The sequence below is a fragment of the Pipistrellus kuhlii genome, unplaced genomic scaffold, assembly GCF_014108245.1.
Source record: "Pipistrellus kuhlii isolate mPipKuh1 unplaced genomic scaffold, mPipKuh1.p scaffold_m20_p_12, whole genome shotgun sequence".
Classification (NCBI taxonomy): Eukaryota; Metazoa; Chordata; class Mammalia; order Chiroptera; family Vespertilionidae; genus Pipistrellus; species Pipistrellus kuhlii.
This window is the reverse complement of record NW_023425427.1, coordinates 9,925,572-9,944,237: the sequence shown is the minus strand read 5'-3', so window position 1 is coordinate 9,944,237 and position 18,666 is coordinate 9,925,572. Positions and strand designations below refer to the sequence as shown.

The 18,666-nt window shown below is 47.6% G+C and overlaps 1 protein-coding gene across 10 annotated transcripts in view; it reads left to right on the top strand.

Moving 5' to 3' along the window:
* ZNF462 (zinc finger protein 462) overlaps positions 1-18,666 on the top strand; it is a 135,001-nt gene that overhangs the window by 102,844 nt on the left and 13,491 nt on the right. For all 10 annotated transcript variants that reach the window (XR_006741234.1, XM_036433115.2, XM_036433110.2 and 7 more), the window contains 3 exons: positions 731-983; positions 2,305-2,441; positions 9,333-9,556. Coding sequence is in view for 9 of the 10 variants with exons in the window: in XM_036433115.2 (XP_036289008.1) it covers positions 731-983; positions 2,305-2,441; positions 9,333-9,556 (614 nt within the window). In the remaining variant the exon portion in view is untranslated. The remainder of the gene's footprint in view (positions 1-730; positions 984-2,304; positions 2,442-9,332; positions 9,557-18,666) is intronic.

Below are 18,666 nucleotides of genomic sequence, written 5' to 3'. Positions count from 1 at the left end.
CAGCCATTGAGGCCACATCTCTCCACCCCTGGCCTCGGAGGCTCCTGGGATTGAGATGGGTGCCTGTCGCTTCCCACATTCTCGTCCGAATGGCAAACTTCAAAACCTCTTTCAGGGAGACCTGTTTGTATTTTATTTTAATGGGATTTATGAATACACCTTCCACCTCCATGCTGACTCAGCTCTGAACATCCATTCCAGGGGAGCACTGTCGGATTTTTATATTTTAAAATTTAAACCACTCGACTGTGAAGGCATAAAACATGTTTATATTGGCGAGTGCCGTGTGCCAGAGCCCCTCTGCTAAAGGCTTTTTTTGGGGGGGACGGGGGGGGGGAAGGTTTGAATGAGTCCAGATGCAGAGCGGGGGATGTTGCATCGCCTCCTTACCTGCGTCTCCCACGGGGCATCCTGGGCTCGTGGTGCGGTTTACGGGCGTCCTGCAGCAGCCTGTGGCCACACTGCCGTTCCCTTTCTTCCTTCACTTTGACACTTTTAGCCTCAAGAGTTTTCTTGTCACGTGGGATGGGCCCTCCAGGTCAGAGGAAAGAGAGTGACTCTTCCTCTGCACCCCCCCCCCCACCTTTCCCCAGAGAAGGGCCGAGTGTAGATGAAGATGAAAGAGGAGCTCCTCCCTTTATAAGGCGTTAGCGGAACCAATGCCGGGGGTTCCCGAGTGTCTCCCCACTGTGTTCTCCATGCCCCTGTCATGCCCCCCGTCTGTCCACAGACTCGTCCTACTCGGAGCCCCCCGACGTGCAGCAGCAGCTGAACCACTACCAGTCGGCCGCGCTGGCGAGGAACAACAGCCGCGTCAGCCCCGGGCCGCTCTCCGGGGAGCAGAAGGCCGAGGCGGTGCTCCACTGCGAATTCTGTGAATTCTCCTCGGGCTACATCCAGAGCATCCGGCGCCACTACAGGGACAAGCACGGCGGCAAGAAGCTCTTCAAGTGCAAGGACTGCTCTTTTTACACGGGCTTCAAGTAAGTGGCGTGGAGAACGGCCTCACAGAACAAGGTGGCTGCCCCTGCTCGGCTCCTCGCCACACGCTCCTTACACCCTCCTACCCGGAGCTCAGGGAGGCCCTGCCCCCCTGAGGGGGAGGGGACAGGGTGGAGATGCAGGGGCTGGGAGCAGTCTGTACCACGAAAGCCTCGTTCCAGAAGACTGCTCTGGGGGTGTGGGAGGGATGAAGAGCTGTGTCAGGACAAATGGGTTTAAAAAAAGTCAGAGCATCCCAAAGTGGACACCCCGTGCAGGAGGCAGCCGGTCAGTGATTCTCTCTCATCGCTGATGTTTCTGTCTCCCTCTCCCTCTCCCTTCCTCTCTGAAATCAATTAAAAAAATATTTTTTTTAAAAAATAAGTGAACTTCCAAAAAGGCTGAAGGGGAGGCAGCAATACTCTTCCGCCTCCGGGCTGTGCCACGGCCCTGCTTGTAGTTAGCCGATGGGCCAGGTCTTGCTTCCTCACCCACTTGCCCGCCCCCTTACCTGTGAAGAGTCATGAGGCAGGTGGTCCGTCGCCCATCTTTAAAGCAGCCCCTCTCCTTCCAGGCGCGATGAGAAAGGTGTTCTCGTAGGGTTTTTGTTGTAATGGTTTCAACAAACAATCATTTTCCAGAATCAAGTGTTTCAGGTAGACTCATAGAAATGGAAACCAGAGGCGTGCGGGGATGGGTGAAACCGGGAGGGGAATCTAGTCAATAATACTGTAAGTTTGTGTAGTGACAGTTACTAGAATTAGTGAGGTGGTCATATTATCCTATATAATAAAAGGCTAATATGCAAATGGCCCCCTCCACCAGGAGTTTGACCAGAGGGTGGGACCATCCGGCCAACAGACCATGGCCCCGCCCCCTTTCCCACTCCCAAATGGCCTCCCCTTATCCCGATTGGGGTGGGCCAGCCGGACCCTACCGGTGTGTGAATTCATGCACTGGGCCTCCAGTAAGGTATAAAACTGTGAAATCACTATATGGTACATCTGAAACTAGTATAACTAATCTATATCAACTATACTTAAAAAAAGAAGAATCACATATTTAGGGGAACCCACTTGTTTTTATACTAACTTTGAATCCAGCTGAGGGGCAAAATTCCCAGAAAGGAGTGACTCCTTTGTGACCACGGTCCGTGGTTGGTTGGGCGGTCAAGGAGCTCCTGCTCGGCAACCCTGAGCTTCTGGGCCCTTGAGCAAGGGCATCGCCCAGGGAAGCCTGCAGCCAGGTTGCAGGCAGGGGGTGTGTGCACGAGTGAAACAGTCCCTTGTCACGCTGATCGCCTGCCTGTCTCCTCTCCCCCAGGTCTGCCTTTACTATGCACGTGGAAGCCGGGCACTCGGCCGTGCCCGAGGAGGGCCCCAAAGACCTGCGCTGCCCCCTCTGCCTCTATCACACCAAATACAAGCGCAACATGATCGACCACATCGTGCTGCACCGAGGTAACCGCCTGGCGCGGCTTCCGGGGCAGGGGAGGGTGGCATAGGGTGCCCGCTCACCGTGGCAGGGTCAGGGGTGGCATTCTAGGGATTTTAATAAGGAGTTTCTCGTTTTCAAGAATTAAGTGTTCGGTTTCTGTGTAGGGATGGGGGGATGGGTGAAAAGGGGAAGGGACTGCAGTCAGTAATATTGTGATGAGGTTGCATGATGACGGATGATTGGTTACTGAAGTTAGTGGGGTGATCAGAGTGCAAGGTATAAAAATGTTGGATCACTATATCGTACACCTATACTGTTAACTAGTAAAACGAATGTGGGTCAACTATACTTAAAAAAAAAAAAAAAAAAAAAAAAAGAATGAAGTATTTGGGGGAATCCATTTCTTTTTCTACTCAGTCTGAATCCAGGCTAGTGGCGCCCCTGCAGGCTGGGAGAAGCAGCGCGGGGACATTTAGATGGGAAATCTTGGCCCGCGGGGGTCCTGCCTGGCTTCTGGTCCGGGGCCCCATGTGGCAGGGCGGCTCTGTGCCCCCTCAGAGCGTGGGAGGGGCTGTGGTTGTGCTGCTGCCGAGCAAACAGGAACAGTGGGACCTCCCCTCTGCAGCTGACTCCCTCTTCCCCCGTGCTGCCACCTGGCAGGGTCAGAGCTTCCGTCCTAATGAGCTCCGTGACTTTCCCTCCCTGCGCTGAGAACACAAGGAAGGCGGACACGGAGCTGGCTAAGGAAGGGGGGGCGGCGCAGAGCGAGATGAAATGCTAATGGGGAACTCGGTTGGTTGGCCATCCCAACTCGGAATGCAGCTCAGTGGGAGGCTGGTCTTGACAAGTCAAGAGACGGTTGGGTGTCTGCCTTGCTGAGCTGGGCTGATCTCAGCACAAGATGTGGCTCTCTGTATCTATGCCCCCCTCCCTACCCCCCACCCCCGACTCCCTGGATGAGAACACGTCTTTGGTCTCTGGGGCTCGTGTGAAGACTAAGACGTGTTTCTGGAGCCCCGGTGAATTAAAATAATTGCAGCAAAAGGCGAGGTAAACAGCTGCTGAGCTGGTCCTGAGACGGAGCTACTGCTGCCAGGACCGAACTTTCCTTAGCGTTGTGCCCAGACACACAGGGTGTGTTTAAATGGGGAGGAAAGAGAGAGACGATCTGTTTCGCTCCCGGGAAATCTGAATGAGAAATGCTCCTGGTTTGTGTCGGCTGTGGCGGGAGAGAGCCTACTGCTCATTCGTGCGTCCGCAGGCGTTTCTTCTCTCCTGGCCACACGCCAGGCTGTGCGGGGCTCCTGGGGGACGATGGGGCCTGTGAGACCCAGCGCCCGCCCGCCTCGAGGATAAGGTAGTGAGTGACGGGTATCTCGGGAGATTCACAGTGGCCGATAGGCTTCTGTTTGGGGGTCCAGAAAGGTGGAGCGGGTGGCTTTCAAACAGCCATGACCACGTTTCAGGAGGCAGTGAAGACGTAAGGTGAGGTCTGTTCCTTTCCTGGGTGACTTAAGACCACAGAGGAGTTTGTCTCACCGTTCTGGAGCCTTCAGAAGTCTGAAATGCAAGTCTCCCAGGCTGTGCTCTCCCTGAAGGCTCTGCAGCAGCGGGCGCCAACCAGCGGTCCCCGAACCACTGGCGACCCAGGAGATCCGAAAGGTTGGCGACCGCTGCCCTGAAGGAACCCCTTCTTGGCACTGGCTCCGGGCAGCTCCTGCCTCCCCTGCCTTCAGCTGCAACATGCCAGTCCCTGCCTCTGTCTGCACAGGCCTTCCTCCTTGTGTGGGGGGCCCTCTGTGCCATTGACTGAACGCTCACAAGGTGCTGCCTTTGTGTTAAGCTCTTGGGACTCATCCACACTTCGGGAACTTGAACTTGAATGGGAGGAGCGGCGATGAACAAAGGGATTGTTTCCTGAGTGTATTTCCATTGGATTTATGGTCATAAGCAGGATGCCTCATGCGTAGCTCTGCCTGTATGTACTTTGGGCACCTGCAGTGGACAGATTGAATTATGGGATGAAATACAGGGTGTTTTTTTTGGTATGTGGGGTTTTTTTTGTTGGTTTTTTGTTGTTGTTGTTGTTGTTGTTGTTTTGCCAAATATTTGCATTGTAGTTATGGAGCTGTGTGATTTGCCATCACTGCTCTCCAGTTGGCATGTGAGCATAAAGTGTCTGTTTCCCAGCCTGTAACCCCAGTGCCTACACAGACACTGACTCTAGCTGACACTTGTAAGTGGGCGTCTCTTTTGGACCAGAACTAATTTCCCTTAATTTATTTGATCAGTGTCGTTCTTCTTGAGGGGAAAAAAAAATGTACAGTGAAGATGGCCAATCTTCCATCTTATTCAGCAAAATGACATGTTCCCTTCCATCCCCATCAAATGTGTTTGCCTGTTCAAGTCAGAAGTGCGGTTTCCAGCTCTCTCTGGCTGAGGGTGGGGACCTGGCTCACGTCGGAACTTAATAACTTCTCGCCAGTAGCTTTTGTGCTTGTGTTTATGTGTCTCGACATGGTTATGCTAAGGGATGATGTTGCTGTAGTTCATCCTCACCTGACATTTTTCCTTTGCTTTTTTAGAGAGACAGTGGAAGGGAAGAAGAAAGGGAAGGTGGGAGGGAGGAAGGCAGAGAGCTAGAGAAAAACAATGTGAGAGAGACTCATGCATCGGTTGCCTCCTGAACACACCCTGACCGGGGCAGGGATCAAACCTGCCACCCAGGTTCGTGCTCTTGACCAGGAATCGAACCCAAAACCCTTCGGGTTGGTAGACTGACACTCTAACTACTGAACCACACTGGCCAGGGCAGGGAATGACTTTTTCTTCTTTTAAAGAATCTTTCGTTATATTCCTAACAGCTTTCTAGGACTCCCCCTGGTTGCTTTTCGGCTTCGAGGGAGTATCGGGTGGGCCTTTGGTCTGGGCGCTCCGAGTGTGATGGTCTGTGCACGGAGTTTGTGGAGTGAATGGCTTCCAGCTCTCTCCCTGCTTCCCTCGGACCTGGCACGCTGTGGGCGGAAACCCAGGCGCGTGTGGTCTGTCTCTCAGGAGGAATTTTTACTGAGATGCTGGACTCCACAGGGAACTGACTTTTGCTGTTTTAAGCAGAAGGGACTCCACTTTGCAACGGCAGCTCCGAGGGCTTGTCCACGGGATGTCCCAGGAGCTGGCAGCATTCCCCTTCCTGGGCCTTTAGCACCCCCGCACCCACCGTCTCCATGCGTGTGTCCCCGAAGTCAGCCTCTCGGGGTCTGTCCAGCCGCAGCACCAGAGACATGGTCTGTCCTGCAGTCGGACCGCTGAAGTCATGGTCTTTTCGCAGCCAGCGCTGGAGGCTGAGGCACAATGAGTGCGATTCAGGCCCCGGTTTCTCGCCCAGAGTGCCTGGGAGAGGTGTGAAGTCAAGAAAGGCCCACAGTTGTCGCTGCCCCGCAGGAAAAAAAAAAAAAAGCCCCGAGCGCTGGGCTTCTGCAGCCAAGAAGGTCTCCGTCCCTAGAAACACCTAGAAACGGTCCCGCCTCTCACTTTATGTCCCCCGCTCGCCTCAGGAATGAATAACCTCATTCAGAAAACGCCGTTGCTCAGTGCCCGCCTTTCAAAATCTCTCCTGTTGGTGCTTTTTCATCTCGGTCATGTTAGCTTATATTTTTCCGAAAGGAAAAGCTAACAGTTTTCTAAAAGTGACGCTAGTGAAGATCCATACAACGAAGAGCCTTGGGATGCTGGTCACGTCTTAGTTTGGAAGTGGGAAGCCCTACCTTTCGGGGCAAGTAAGCAGGGAAACGTCCCTTCTAGCAAATCCAGAGGTTGTTGGAAAGAAATCCAGATTGAAGTGGCTGCCTCAGAAGCCCACAGCGTTTGCCTTTTCACACGATCGGGAACGAGAGGCTTACACGTTGGCTGCCTGCGGACGGGACGTTCCCTGTGCTCGGGGGTGAAGGAGGAGGGAGGAGGAGGAGGGCGCCGGCCAAGGTCAGGCAGCCTGGGCTCCCAGCTCCCAGCTTGGACTGACCCAGGGGAGGGACGTGGAGGAGGCAGCGGACAGGTCGGTTCTCCGGTTCCCCGGCTGTCACCGGAGGCAGTAAGACGGGCTCCGCAGGGTGTTAGGAGGATGAGAAGGAGCTGTGGGGGCAGGGAGCACTTCATAGATAACCTGTTTCCCCGAAAATAAGACAGTGTCTTATATTAATTTTTGCTCCCAAAGATGCGCTAGGTCTTATTTTCAGGGGATGTCTTATTTTTCCATGAAGAAGAATACGGTACACATTTATTGTTAAATAAAAATAAAGGAAATTTATTACCTGTATACGGTATGGTAGTACAGTAGTTGTCAACACAAACCAGACAAACTGTGAATCCTATAGTATCAAGAATTTACTCATTTATTCAATGACAATCATGTCGTCATCTTCTGGAACATCATCATAACAATCCAATTCCTGAATTTCCTGGTGAATTTCTTGTGACTCCATTTCTTTCAGAATCAGTAGACCAAATCTCTCATGTTTAGCCTGGGGGGGGGGCTTATTTTCGGGGGGATGCCTTATATTTCACTCAGAAGGAAACCTGTAAGTAGGTCTTATTTTCGGGGAAACACGGTAGTAGCGGTCGCTCGCCTGAATCACCGCCGTTTAAATGCCATGGCATTGTCCCGGGGGCTCGGGACTGAGTAACATTCACTTCGGCACACAGAGCGGAACTGGACACTGCGAAGGCAACGAGCGGAGTGGTAGAGGGATTCAAACAGGAACTTATGTAAACGCGTTGAAAGGACCCATTCTTTTTTTTTCTTTTTTTAATATATTTTATTGATTTTTTACAGAGAGGAAAAGAGAGGGATAGAGAGTTAGAAACATCAATGAGAGAGAATCATTGATCAGCTGCCTCCTGCACACCCCCTACTGGGGATGTGCCCACAACCAAGGTACATGCCCTTGACCAGAGTCGAACCTGGAATCTTTCAGGCCGACGCTCCATCCACTGAGCCAGCTGGGCTCTCTTAAGGCTCCTGGTGTATGCCAAAGCGTTTCTCCTTCCTTTACACTAAACCACACCAAACCGCGGAGCTGAATGGTTAGAAGGCTGGTAAACATTTGCCCTCCTGGGAAAATGTGTGGATTGCATCATAACCATGTGTTTCTTAGCTGTCTGCTGTCCTCCGTTTAAAAAACAAAACAAAACAAACTTATATTTCTAAATGAGCGGCTGACTCTTTGCTTCGGGAAATTAACATGTGCATCGGAGCCCCGGGGAGGTCACGGACCCCACCTGCCAGCTCCCTCTGCCCGGCTTCTCTGCTGGCCAATTAGCAGCTGCGTTCACGGCTCCCACAGCGGCGCTTGCCCTGCAGGGAGGACGTCATGGCTGAGACTCAGGCACAGCACGGGCTGGGGAGACCTCCCTTGGGGGGGAAAGGGGGGGTGCCCAACACACCCCAACAGCAAAGGGCGGGCTCCCCCACTGAGTCCCCCCAGCGCACCACATACCGCCGCCCGGGGAACCTCGCTGCTCAGCGGCTCCGGGGATAAATCACGCTCTCTTGGCTTAATCACACGCCGCTGTTTCTAAATAACGTAAGTACATGTTGTGTGCGTCCGTTTGTAAACCTACGGACGGCCTTCTGAAATGCAGACGGCGTGGAGGCGCACGCTGTATGTGATCCTCGCATAAATAGCACAGATTTTAATTTTATCCCGGGCATGGGTGTCTGGCTCGCGTGCCGGCGCTCTGGGCCGACGGGTGTGAAATTTAATTTGGAGCACGAGGGCGAGGGTGCAGCGAACACAAGCACGCATGGGTTCCGGGGGAAAGCACCCAGATCCTCTGCTTCTATTTCCCACCCCCCACCGCCTCGTAACAGTCAGATTAGCGATTGAAAAGGCACAAATCCCCCGCGTCTCCCTCGCAGCCGCCCCCTCTGCCCGCAGCCTTTCTGTTTTGTGGGCGCTTCACAGCTGGAGCTGGAGTTTCGGTGGATGAAAGTGTGCTTCGGGCTTCTTTATTTTCAGATTTGATCTTAGACTAGACATGCCACTGGTTTCAGGGAGAGGAGAACTGTCTCTTGGAGAACATGCAGGAAAGGGGAAGGGGAATGGAATTGGAGATGATGGTGGCACGGCTCCCAGCGTGGCCGATGTCAGTGTCTGTGGGTTTTGAAGTTCTGAGAGCTCTGTCCCTCACCTTACCTGTTTGTAAGACTCGGGGATGACATGGGGATGTCTCGAGCCTCGTTGAGTTGCTAGGAAGGCGCACAGTGGGGGCGCAGAGGCACTTGGGGGATGTCCGTGTCCTGCCCCCTTTTACAGACATCCCACAGGAGAAGGAGGAATCAGTCGCTGTCAATCATCATCAATGTTGATAGAAACAGCCGCCACTTCCCATCTCTTTTTTTTTTTAAATATATTTTATTGAGTTTTTACAGAGAGGAAGAGAGAGGGATAGAGAGCTAGAAACATCAATGAGAGAGAAACATCGATCAGCTGCCTCCTGCACACCCCCTAACTGGGGATGTGCCCACAATCAAGGTACATGCCCTTGACCGGAATTGAACCCGGGACCTTTCAGTCCGCAGACGGACGCTCTATCCACTGCGCCAAACTGGTTTTGGCCACTTCCCATCTCTTATCCCTTCTTCCCTTTCCTCCACTCTGAGCCTAACAAGCACCGTCCAGCCTGCCCACCCCTGCGTGCAGAGCATTCTGGATAGTAACACACAGAAGTTTTGGTCTCAAGAAACACGGTTTGTGTCGAGGAATACGCGCGTTCAGAAGATGGAGGGGAGGGGAGTCTGTGCGGGTGGGTCACGGGCCGAACGTCGTAAGAAGCAGCGAATGGAATGTGCGAGTTTCCTCTCGTGTGTGTCGCCGTCAGTAACGGTCCCCGTCTTCCCATCGCCCCTGTCCCCGCAGAGGAGCGTGTGGTCCCCATCGAGGTGTGCCGGTCCAAGCTGTCCAAGTACCTGCAGGGCGTGGTCTTCCGCTGCGACAAGTGCACCTTCACCTGCTCCAGCGACGAGAGCCTCCAGCAGCACATAGAAAAGCACAATGAACTGAAGCCGTACAAGTGCCAGCTCTGCTACTACGAGGCCAAGCACACGGAGGAGCTGGACAGCCACCTGCGGGACGAGCATAAGGTACTTGCCGGGACTCGCTGCCCCCCTCCCACCCTCAGCATACCTGTGCGTGGGCCGAGGCGGGCAGGGGGCTGCCGGGTGTGGTCACAACCGCTGTGTGCAAGGCAGGCGTGAACTGAATTCATGTGCACAGGGAGGTTCGGTTTTTTTCTATCATAATAGAAAGGTAAGGTCATTCCAGGTGGAGTCAGAAAAATCACCCGTAAGGCTACCACCCCAATCCAACTGCTTAACACTGTGGTCTCTCTCAGGCCCACTTTTCTGTGATTTTCATCAGTTCTTTTCAACCCTTTTTGTCTCGTGGCACCCATAAACTAATTACTAAAACCCTTTGGAACTCCAAAAATATATTTTTTGCCGATCTGGCAAAAAAAAAAAAAAAGTGTAATTTTGATTCATTCACACCAGCTGGCTGTTGTGCTGGATGTTGTCCTATCCTATTTGACAGTCTAGGGAAAAAAGGTCAGTGCCCTAAGTAGTCAGGTATTGCATGTTTTAAAAACTCTTGCAGCACACTGGTTGAAAATTGCTGATGTACCCTTTTTTATTTTTTTATTTTTTTACTTAACATTTTAACATGGGTATTTTTCCATATTATTTTAAACATAGTATCTCAAAGGTTAACCAACTTTTCCTGTAAAAATGGGAATCGTGACACCTTAGTTATTTTAGGCTTTGTGGGCCAGACCGTCTCTGTGGCAACTCTGCCCTTGTAGCAAGAAAGCCACCATAGATAAGACCTCCATGAATGGGCATGGTCGTGTTCTAATAAAACTTTATTTACAAACGGGCCGCAGGCCCCTCCTCTGCCCGGTGGCCGTGCCACCGTGTCCCTCGGTTGTGTAGGCTGTTTCTTCTAATATTGTGCTAACTACGGAGCTTTTTCCAGGGCGTCCCACTTCATGAGTGGACACTAGATGGATTGTAAGATGCGTGCATTACTTGGGGAGTGGGATCAATGACCAGGTTCATGCAGGAAGTAAAAGAAAAGGTTGGCGGGGGGAGGTCTCTTTCAAAAGGGCTGCTGCTCAGAGGTGCCGTGATGCAGCAGAGCTTCCTCACTTCTCATGGGGCCTATTTTTTCACCTCGGGGATGGAGATGGTGGTTTCTGGTTCTGTGCTTGTTTCTGGCTCTGTGTGTTGCCAAGAGCAGGGGGCTCTGTGATGTGTATTTGTTCCTGGAAAGAGCCTGTTGAAAGGCTTTCTAGTTAATTAACCAAGAAATCCACAGCCCCTAGTGAATGTGTTCTTAGGGCACAAGGAGAAGCACTTGCGCTGTGGCTTCCTTCTCTCCCGCTCTGTGTCCTCACCGTGGAAATACAGCCTGAGCCCCCTCTCCTGGCCCTGCACGGCCACACTACCGTAAAGACTTCAGTCTGAGTCATCTGCACCCAGGGGTTAGGATTTTCCTGGCAGGGTGTTGAGAGAGAAGGCTGACCTCTATCGCCCGGCCACAGTTTAATGATTATTATGGTAACGGTTTTTGCATTCATTTTTTAATGTGTCTGCCCAAACATAAAAGCAGAGAAGAAAAGCCTGAATTGCCTCACTTAAAAACGTTAATATCCTTTCTTAGTCCAACTTTTGGGCATTTCTGCCCCAAACTCAATGGAAAATCACACACTGATTTCAAACCCAGCTCTCAATTTATGTCCATGTATCTTATTTATGTAACCACCTCACATATTTTTATTTTATTATTTACTAGAGGCCTGGTGCACAAAATTCGTGCACGGGGGAGTGAGGGCAGGCGGGTGTTCCCCTCAGCCCAGCCTGCACTTCTTTCCAGTCCGGGAGCCCTCAGGGAATGTCTGACTGCTGGTTTAGGCTCGAACCCAGGGATCGGACATCCCTCTCATGATCCTGGACTGCTGGCTCCTAATCGCTTACCTGCCTGCTTGCTTGGTCACCCCTAACTGTCCCCCCTTCCCGCCGGCCTGATCACCCCTCATTGCCTCTGCGTGCCAGCCTGATTGCCCCTAACTGCCCCCCACTGCTGGCCAGGTCGCCCTCAACTGCCCCCTCCCTGCCAGCCCGGTTGTCCCCAGCTGCCCCCCCTTGCCAATCTGGTTGCCCCTCACGGACCTCCAGCCGACCTGGTCACCCCATGCAGCCTGGTGTTCAGTTGTTTGGTTGTTCCTCACTAAACCCCCCTGCTGGTCTAGTCATCAGCAGCCATCTTGTGAGGATGTGAGGGCTAATTTGCATATTGCCTCTTTATTATATAGGATTGTGCTTAAAACTCAGGCTGGTGGTTTTAGGCTAGAGCAAGCCAGGATGATCATTCTTCCCTAGTCGTTGCAGGGTAGCCTGTGAGTCACTGGGGAAATCCTGGCGTCAGAAGTCATGTAGATGTGCAACCAGAGGCTCCCTGCATAGGCGAGCAAGGCTGGGCTTGGGCATCGGCACCGGGGAACTGGGTTGCTCAGGAAAACAGGCCTCATTTAGAGCATTTGGAGCCTAACAGACCTGGGTTTGAGTTTTGTCTCCCCTATAACTTAACAATAACTTAGGCAAGTGACTAACATTTCTGTGTCTGGTTTGTGATTTCTAAATGGGAATCGTGACACCTTTCTTGGCAGTTTTGTGAGATTAAAGGAAGTCCTGGTATTTCCCACATTTTGAGACCCAATGTGTTCTTCAGTGTGTCTGTGAGCTGATTTGTGTTCAAGAAGAACAATGGCTGTACGTGTCACAAAGGCAGTTACGTTCCTGGAGACCTAACGTGTATGATAAAATCACTGAAGGTACCTTGCATTTCAGACACGACTTTGATGTTATATGTTTAGCTGCCAAGTTATACTAGTTTTACTCTTTCTTGTGCTTGACCAGCTTGTTAAGTCCGCTGACCACCCAATTGATGCCACAGAATTGCCGCTTTCACACGGCTAATGGTTTTCATCTTTGTCTCAATTGCCCTTAAGTTTATGAGACTCCTGCTTATTACTGATGGCAGCACTATCTTTTTCCCATTTCTGTTCCTTCTTAATGATAAGTGCAAAATGCAGTTCACATTTTTAAATAATTATCCAACACTATTTCATAAACAAAGATAGCAGTGCTGCTGAAATAAAATTCTTGACTGGCAGGCATTTATGCACTATTAAAAATATTCATTAGGGTGAAGGATATACAAAAATCTGATTTCAACATTCATGAAACAGTCTACAATGTACTGCAGAAATGTTTGCTAATAATTCAGGTACAAAAGTCAAGGACCATAAGACAAGAACAAGAAATTAAAGGCATAAGAATTGGAAAGAAAAAATGTTTTTGTTCATAAACAATGTGATCTTTGTAGTAGAAAATCCTAAGTACTCCACTTAAAAGTTACTAGAATATTAATGAGATGAGTTTAGCAAAGTTGCAAGATATAAGGTCAATAAACAAAAAATCAATTATATTTCTATATGTTGATGATGGAAATCTGAAAATGAATTTTTAAACAGGTCAATTTCATTGCTAAAACATCAAAAAGAATAAAATGCTTAATAAATTTTAACACAAGAAATGTGAAAGCTATACACTGAAAACTACAAAATATCATTGAGAGAAATAAAAGAACTATGTTAATGCAATACATACCATATTCATGGACTAGACTCAATATTGGTGGTCTCCCCAAATTGATCTACATATTCAATGTAATCTCTGTCAAAATCTCAGTAGGCTTTGTCCTTTGGTAGAAATTGACAAACTGAGAATAAAATGTATATGGAAATGCAAAGGAACAAAATTGGAGGACTCACTCTTCTTGATGTCAAAACTTACTGTAAAGTTACAGTAACCAAGAGCATATGCTGTTGGCATAAGGATAGATGCCTGGATCAGTGGTGTAGAAGGACAAGTCCAGAAATAAATCCTCAGATATGTGCTCTATTGATTTGCACCCCAGTGCTATAGGCAGAGATGATTTTTCAACAAAAACAGTTATTCACAGCTGCTAGAACAGTTAGACTTCCATGTGCAAAATAATGAGCATTGACCCTTACCATTACTCCCAACACAAAAACTAAATCAAAATGTATTGTGAACCTCAATGAAGGAGTTGAAAGTATAAAACATCTACAAAAAGAGGAGAAAGTTGCCCTTTGGTTAGGGAACATTTTTCTTAGATAACAATACAAGTTATGGATAGTAAAAGAAAAAAAATAAATTAGATGTCATCAAAATTAAATTTTCTTCAGAAATAAGAAAATAAAAAAGAAATTAAGAAAATAAAAAAGAAAGCAACAGATGTTAAGCAAATATTTGCAAAGTGATTGCTGAACAAAGGACTTTAACTAAAAAATATAAAGAACCTTTACAACTCAGTAATAAGATAATTGAATTAAAGTGACAAAGATAATCTCACACAGGGCTGGTTGGAGTATAAAATGGAACATCCATTTGGTAAAAAGTTAAACATAAACTTATCATCTGACCCAGCAAGTTTCCTCCCACATAAAGTTGACCGGTAAAACATGATACATATATCCACACCATGGAATTATACTGATTATCAATAAATTTAAAAAAAAAAGAATGATGGACACATGCGCCAATGTGGGTAATCCTTTAAAATATCGTGTTAAGTGTACAAAAGCCAGGCACAAAAGACTACAGATTACATGACACCATTTATATGAAATCCCCAGTAAGGCAAAACCAGAGATGAAACAGGTCAGAGGTTGTCTGGGCTGGAGATTGGGCTCAGGGATTCATTGCAGAGGGTGTGAGGGAACCTCTTAGATAGAAGGGGTCTTAAACAGATTGGTTGAAGGATGCACAAGTGCATGAACCCTGAAACTTGTTGAACTGTTCATTTAAAATAGGTGATTTAAAAAATATTCCATAGATTAATTTTATAGTAAAGAAAGCAGAACTCAGCCCCTAAAAGATGCACTTTTCCCAGGACCCAGCACCTAACGGCCCTCGATAAATGTTAATTTCCTGCAGCTTTCGTAAAGTTGATCCTGGGCAGATAAGTCTATAAGATGCCTGAGATCCAGGTTTATGTGTAAACTGCCAAAAACAGAAATGTGCAGGAGACTTCACAATAGATTCTAAGCTAAGGTTTGCTTCTTTTCCTCGGCTTTAAGATTCTGTGTTCCACAAGTAGTTTTAATAGCTGATTTCGTGTGAGGACAGAATCCACAGAGGAAACTAGAAGACACTGTAGGATGTATTTTCAGTCAGAGGATTCCATGACTCAGAACTGGACATGGAAAACTGGAGTTCTCCATTCTGCCTGCAAAGCTGATAAAAATGTCTCTAAAGACCGTTACGGTTCATGGGACCAAAAACTGGTTCCAGCAGGAGGGGGAGGCATTGAATGCAGCCTTCCTTTTAAGAACCAGTTCTCAAGTGGCCGCAATGATGCTGCCATGTTTGTCCTCGGAAGCCAAGGCGGGGTAGCAAACCAGCACTCCTTTCCTGGGTGTCACAAAACCTGGTCCTCACAGCTGTCTCTGTGCTGGTGGACAAGGAAGCACTTGCATTGTTTTGGAGCCTAAAGCAAGCAATGCAGTGTCTATTTTTTTTTTTTTTTATCCTCCACTTCCTGTCATTTTTTATCTTACTAGATTTCCTAAAAGACAGACTATTCTATTATTTCAACCCTTCCATTCTCCATCCTTCCATCCCTCCCACCCCCAATACACACACACACACACACACACACACACACACACACTCACACTCACTCACTCAATGAAGTCATATATCTACGGTACCATTTACTAGCAATGCTGGTAAAAGTTAAAATGTAATGTTTCTAGGAAACTTGAAGTCGTGAAAAAAAACAAAACCCCCAACCCACAATCCTTGTACTCTCATTTAAAAAAACAAAACAAAACACATTTTTTAAAGAAAGTTTAACTCTATTCAATACCTTGTTAGTGTTCTTTATGGTTCTGAAGTCTCTTCGCTACTTTAAGGAACATAAAAATATATTATCTCTAACTAAGTTTGCTCATAAAATTGTCATGTTCGGTATATTAAATTTAGAAGGATAGTCTATTCAGGCAATGCACAGTCACTAATTTAATTTACTTGGAAATGTTTTTAATTTTTTTATACAAATGGAGCCTCAGGCGGCTGAACTCTAAGGAACTCGTATCTCTTCCTTTTCGCCAGTTTGGCAAACGCAGCAGAACACAGAGCTCGGGAGGAATTACAGGCAGTTTAGTGATTCCAATAAAATTGTTCAGCTTTCAGGACCAGTGAAATCCACAGTGGCAAAAAAAAAAAAAAAAAAAAAAAAAAAAAAAAAAAGTCACATAGAGCACTTGTTTCCAGCAAAGTAAAAGAGAAGAAACAAAACAAAAGAAGCACCTTCCCCAATGCCAGATCATAAACACGTTTGGCCACTTTTATTATTTTTTTATTGTCTAAAGTTTTACATGTCTCCTTTTTCCCCAATTGATCTCCCCCCACAAGCCATTCCCACCGCCATAGTGTCTGTGTCCATTGGTTATGCTAATATGCATGCATGCAAGTCCTTTGGTTGCTCTCTAACCCCCCCTCCCCTACCATTTGTCTCTGAATCTATTCTTGTTCCTCCAATTATGTTGATCATTATATCCCATATATGAGTGAGATCATGTGATATTTATCTTTCTCCGACTGGCTTATTTCACTTAGCACAATGCTCTCCAGGTCCATCCATGCTGTTGCAAATGGTAAAAGTTCCTTTTTTATAGCGGCATCGTATTCCATTGTGTATATGTACCACATAAATTGTGCTGCTATGAACATAGGGGTGCATATATCCTTTCTGATTGGTGTTTCTGGTTTCTTGGCATATAGCCCTAGAAGTGGGATTACTGGGTCAAATGGGAGTTCCATTTTTAACTTTTTGAGGAAACTCCATACTGTTCTCCATAGTGGCTGCACCAGTCTGCATTCCCACCAGCAGTGCACAAAGGTTCCTTTTACTCCACATCCTCACCAGCACTTGTCGTTTGTTGATTTGTTGATGATAGCCATTCTGACAGGTGTGAGATGGCATCTCGTTGTTTTGATTTGCATCTCTCGGATGATTAGTAACTTCGAGCATGTTTTCATGTCTCGGGGCCTTCTGTATGTCCTCTTTCAAGAAGTGTCTATTTAGATCCTTTACCCATTTTTTGATTGGATGGTTTATCTTCCTTTTTGTTAAGGCCACTTTATATTTTATTTTATTTTATTTTATAATTATTACTAGCAGCTTTAGCTTTACAAGCCCCAAGGATTTCTGCCAGCTAAAGGTTTCTCTAGAAGGTTAGGTCGTTTCAGCTTTGTTTTCCCTCATGCTAGTCTTGCTTCTTGATTTATCAGTTCTAGACCTGTTTATTCATGTATTTAGAAGAGAGAATTCATAGATGAAAAGGAGGTGAGACCATTTTTCAAAGAGACTTGCCAGGCAGAACCTGAGATGATATTTCCCAAGGAGATGTTCGACGTTCTCTATATCCTTCGAAACTATCCACTGAACTCTCCCATCAGAAGTAATTGCTCCTGCCGAAACCAGTTTGGCTCAGTGGACAGAGCGTCGGTCTGCGGACTGAAAGGTCCCAGGTTTGATTCCGGTCAAGGGCATGTACCTTGGTTGTGGACACATCCCCGGTGGGGAGTGTGCAGGAGGCAGCTGGTCGATGTATCTCTCTCATTGATGTTTCTGGCTCTCTATCCCTCTCCCTTCCTCTCTGTGAAAAATCAATAAAAAATATATATTAAAAATATATAAATAAATAAATAAATAATAAGTAATTGCTCCTGCTTCCAGGCATCCATAGGACTTTCCTTCTCCCTCTCTAAAGGGCCTTAGTGCATGCTGCTTGACCTTGTACTTGGCTCTCAGCAAGTCCCTGCCTTGCCATTGGATGTACTGTTCTTAAGTCATAAACCCCATTATTTACTTGTCTTTCCTTCCCAAATCTGATCTGGTGCCCTGCATGCTGTAAAAGCTCCAGTAGCCGTTTGCTCCATCAATCAATGAAATCACTCCTCAAGCAGGAAACGTTAAGTGTCCTGTTTGTTCCAAGAAGCAGAACGTGGCGGCAGCATCAGCATCTTTGCCTCTGATTTCCAGCCCGGGAGACTGGCCAGGGCTCCGCTGGCCAACAGCAGCGCTGTCTGACGTTGCTAATGGTCCTTGCACTTGGCTCTCTGGAGAACTTGGGACCGGAGTTATGCCGAGATTCTCAACATGAGCTGATGCTCTCTGCTTTGCTAGGATGGGTCTGGCAGGAAAGTAAGTTTTCTGATTTGATCAAGTGTTTGCAAAAGCAAGCAGCTGCCTTCTTGACTTCCGTGCTCCATATACCTTTAAGGGAAATTGACCATCTTTATCCTGTTTTTAGAAAGTGTTTTCTTCTGAAGAAAAATTCCCAAAAGATTCTACTCCTCTAACTATCCCCTCTAGTTTTACAACAGAGCATTACCGGCACAGTACTTTTTCTTTCTTGTATTCTGCCTGTTGGGTCACATTGACTATTTGGTAAACAATTTTACATCTCTCCAGATGATTGGCATTATAATAGGGAAGTGGGCACTTTATCACCTGATGTGAGTGCTAGCCTGGCTTTAGCAAGCGCTTTGTTGTGTTTTCCTCTTCTACAAATAGGGGGGATAACACATATCTTGCAGAGTGGTTATAGGAGTTAAATGATACATAGAAAATTACCGGATTAATTTTAGCTTGTAATAGCTATTTGGTTGGAATTGAATCAAAATCTTTTAGAAAATGTCCAATTTTATTCTCTCATTAGCAAACACGGGGACGCACATCTTAAGGCAATATTATGAACTTGTCTATGTTTTATGATCTACCATGAGTGTTTATGTTACTGGTAAATTGAAATAACATTTGCTGGGTGTCAACCACACAGCTGACCTTGTCCTCTGCCCGGAGCATGGAAAGCTAAGTAAAGAACACAGCGCAGCATGTTAAGTACGTGATAAAGGTTCCCACAAAACAGGGGGCAGATGTGCTGGCCCTGCTCTCCACCCCAGGAACCTGACACTTGGGTCGCTGAATGTCCTTCTAGAGTAGGGGTGTCGAACTCAATCAGAGAAGGGGCCAAAATCTAAAATCCAGCCTAAATCGCGGGCCGAATGGTTTACTGAACAGTCATAAACTGTCATTG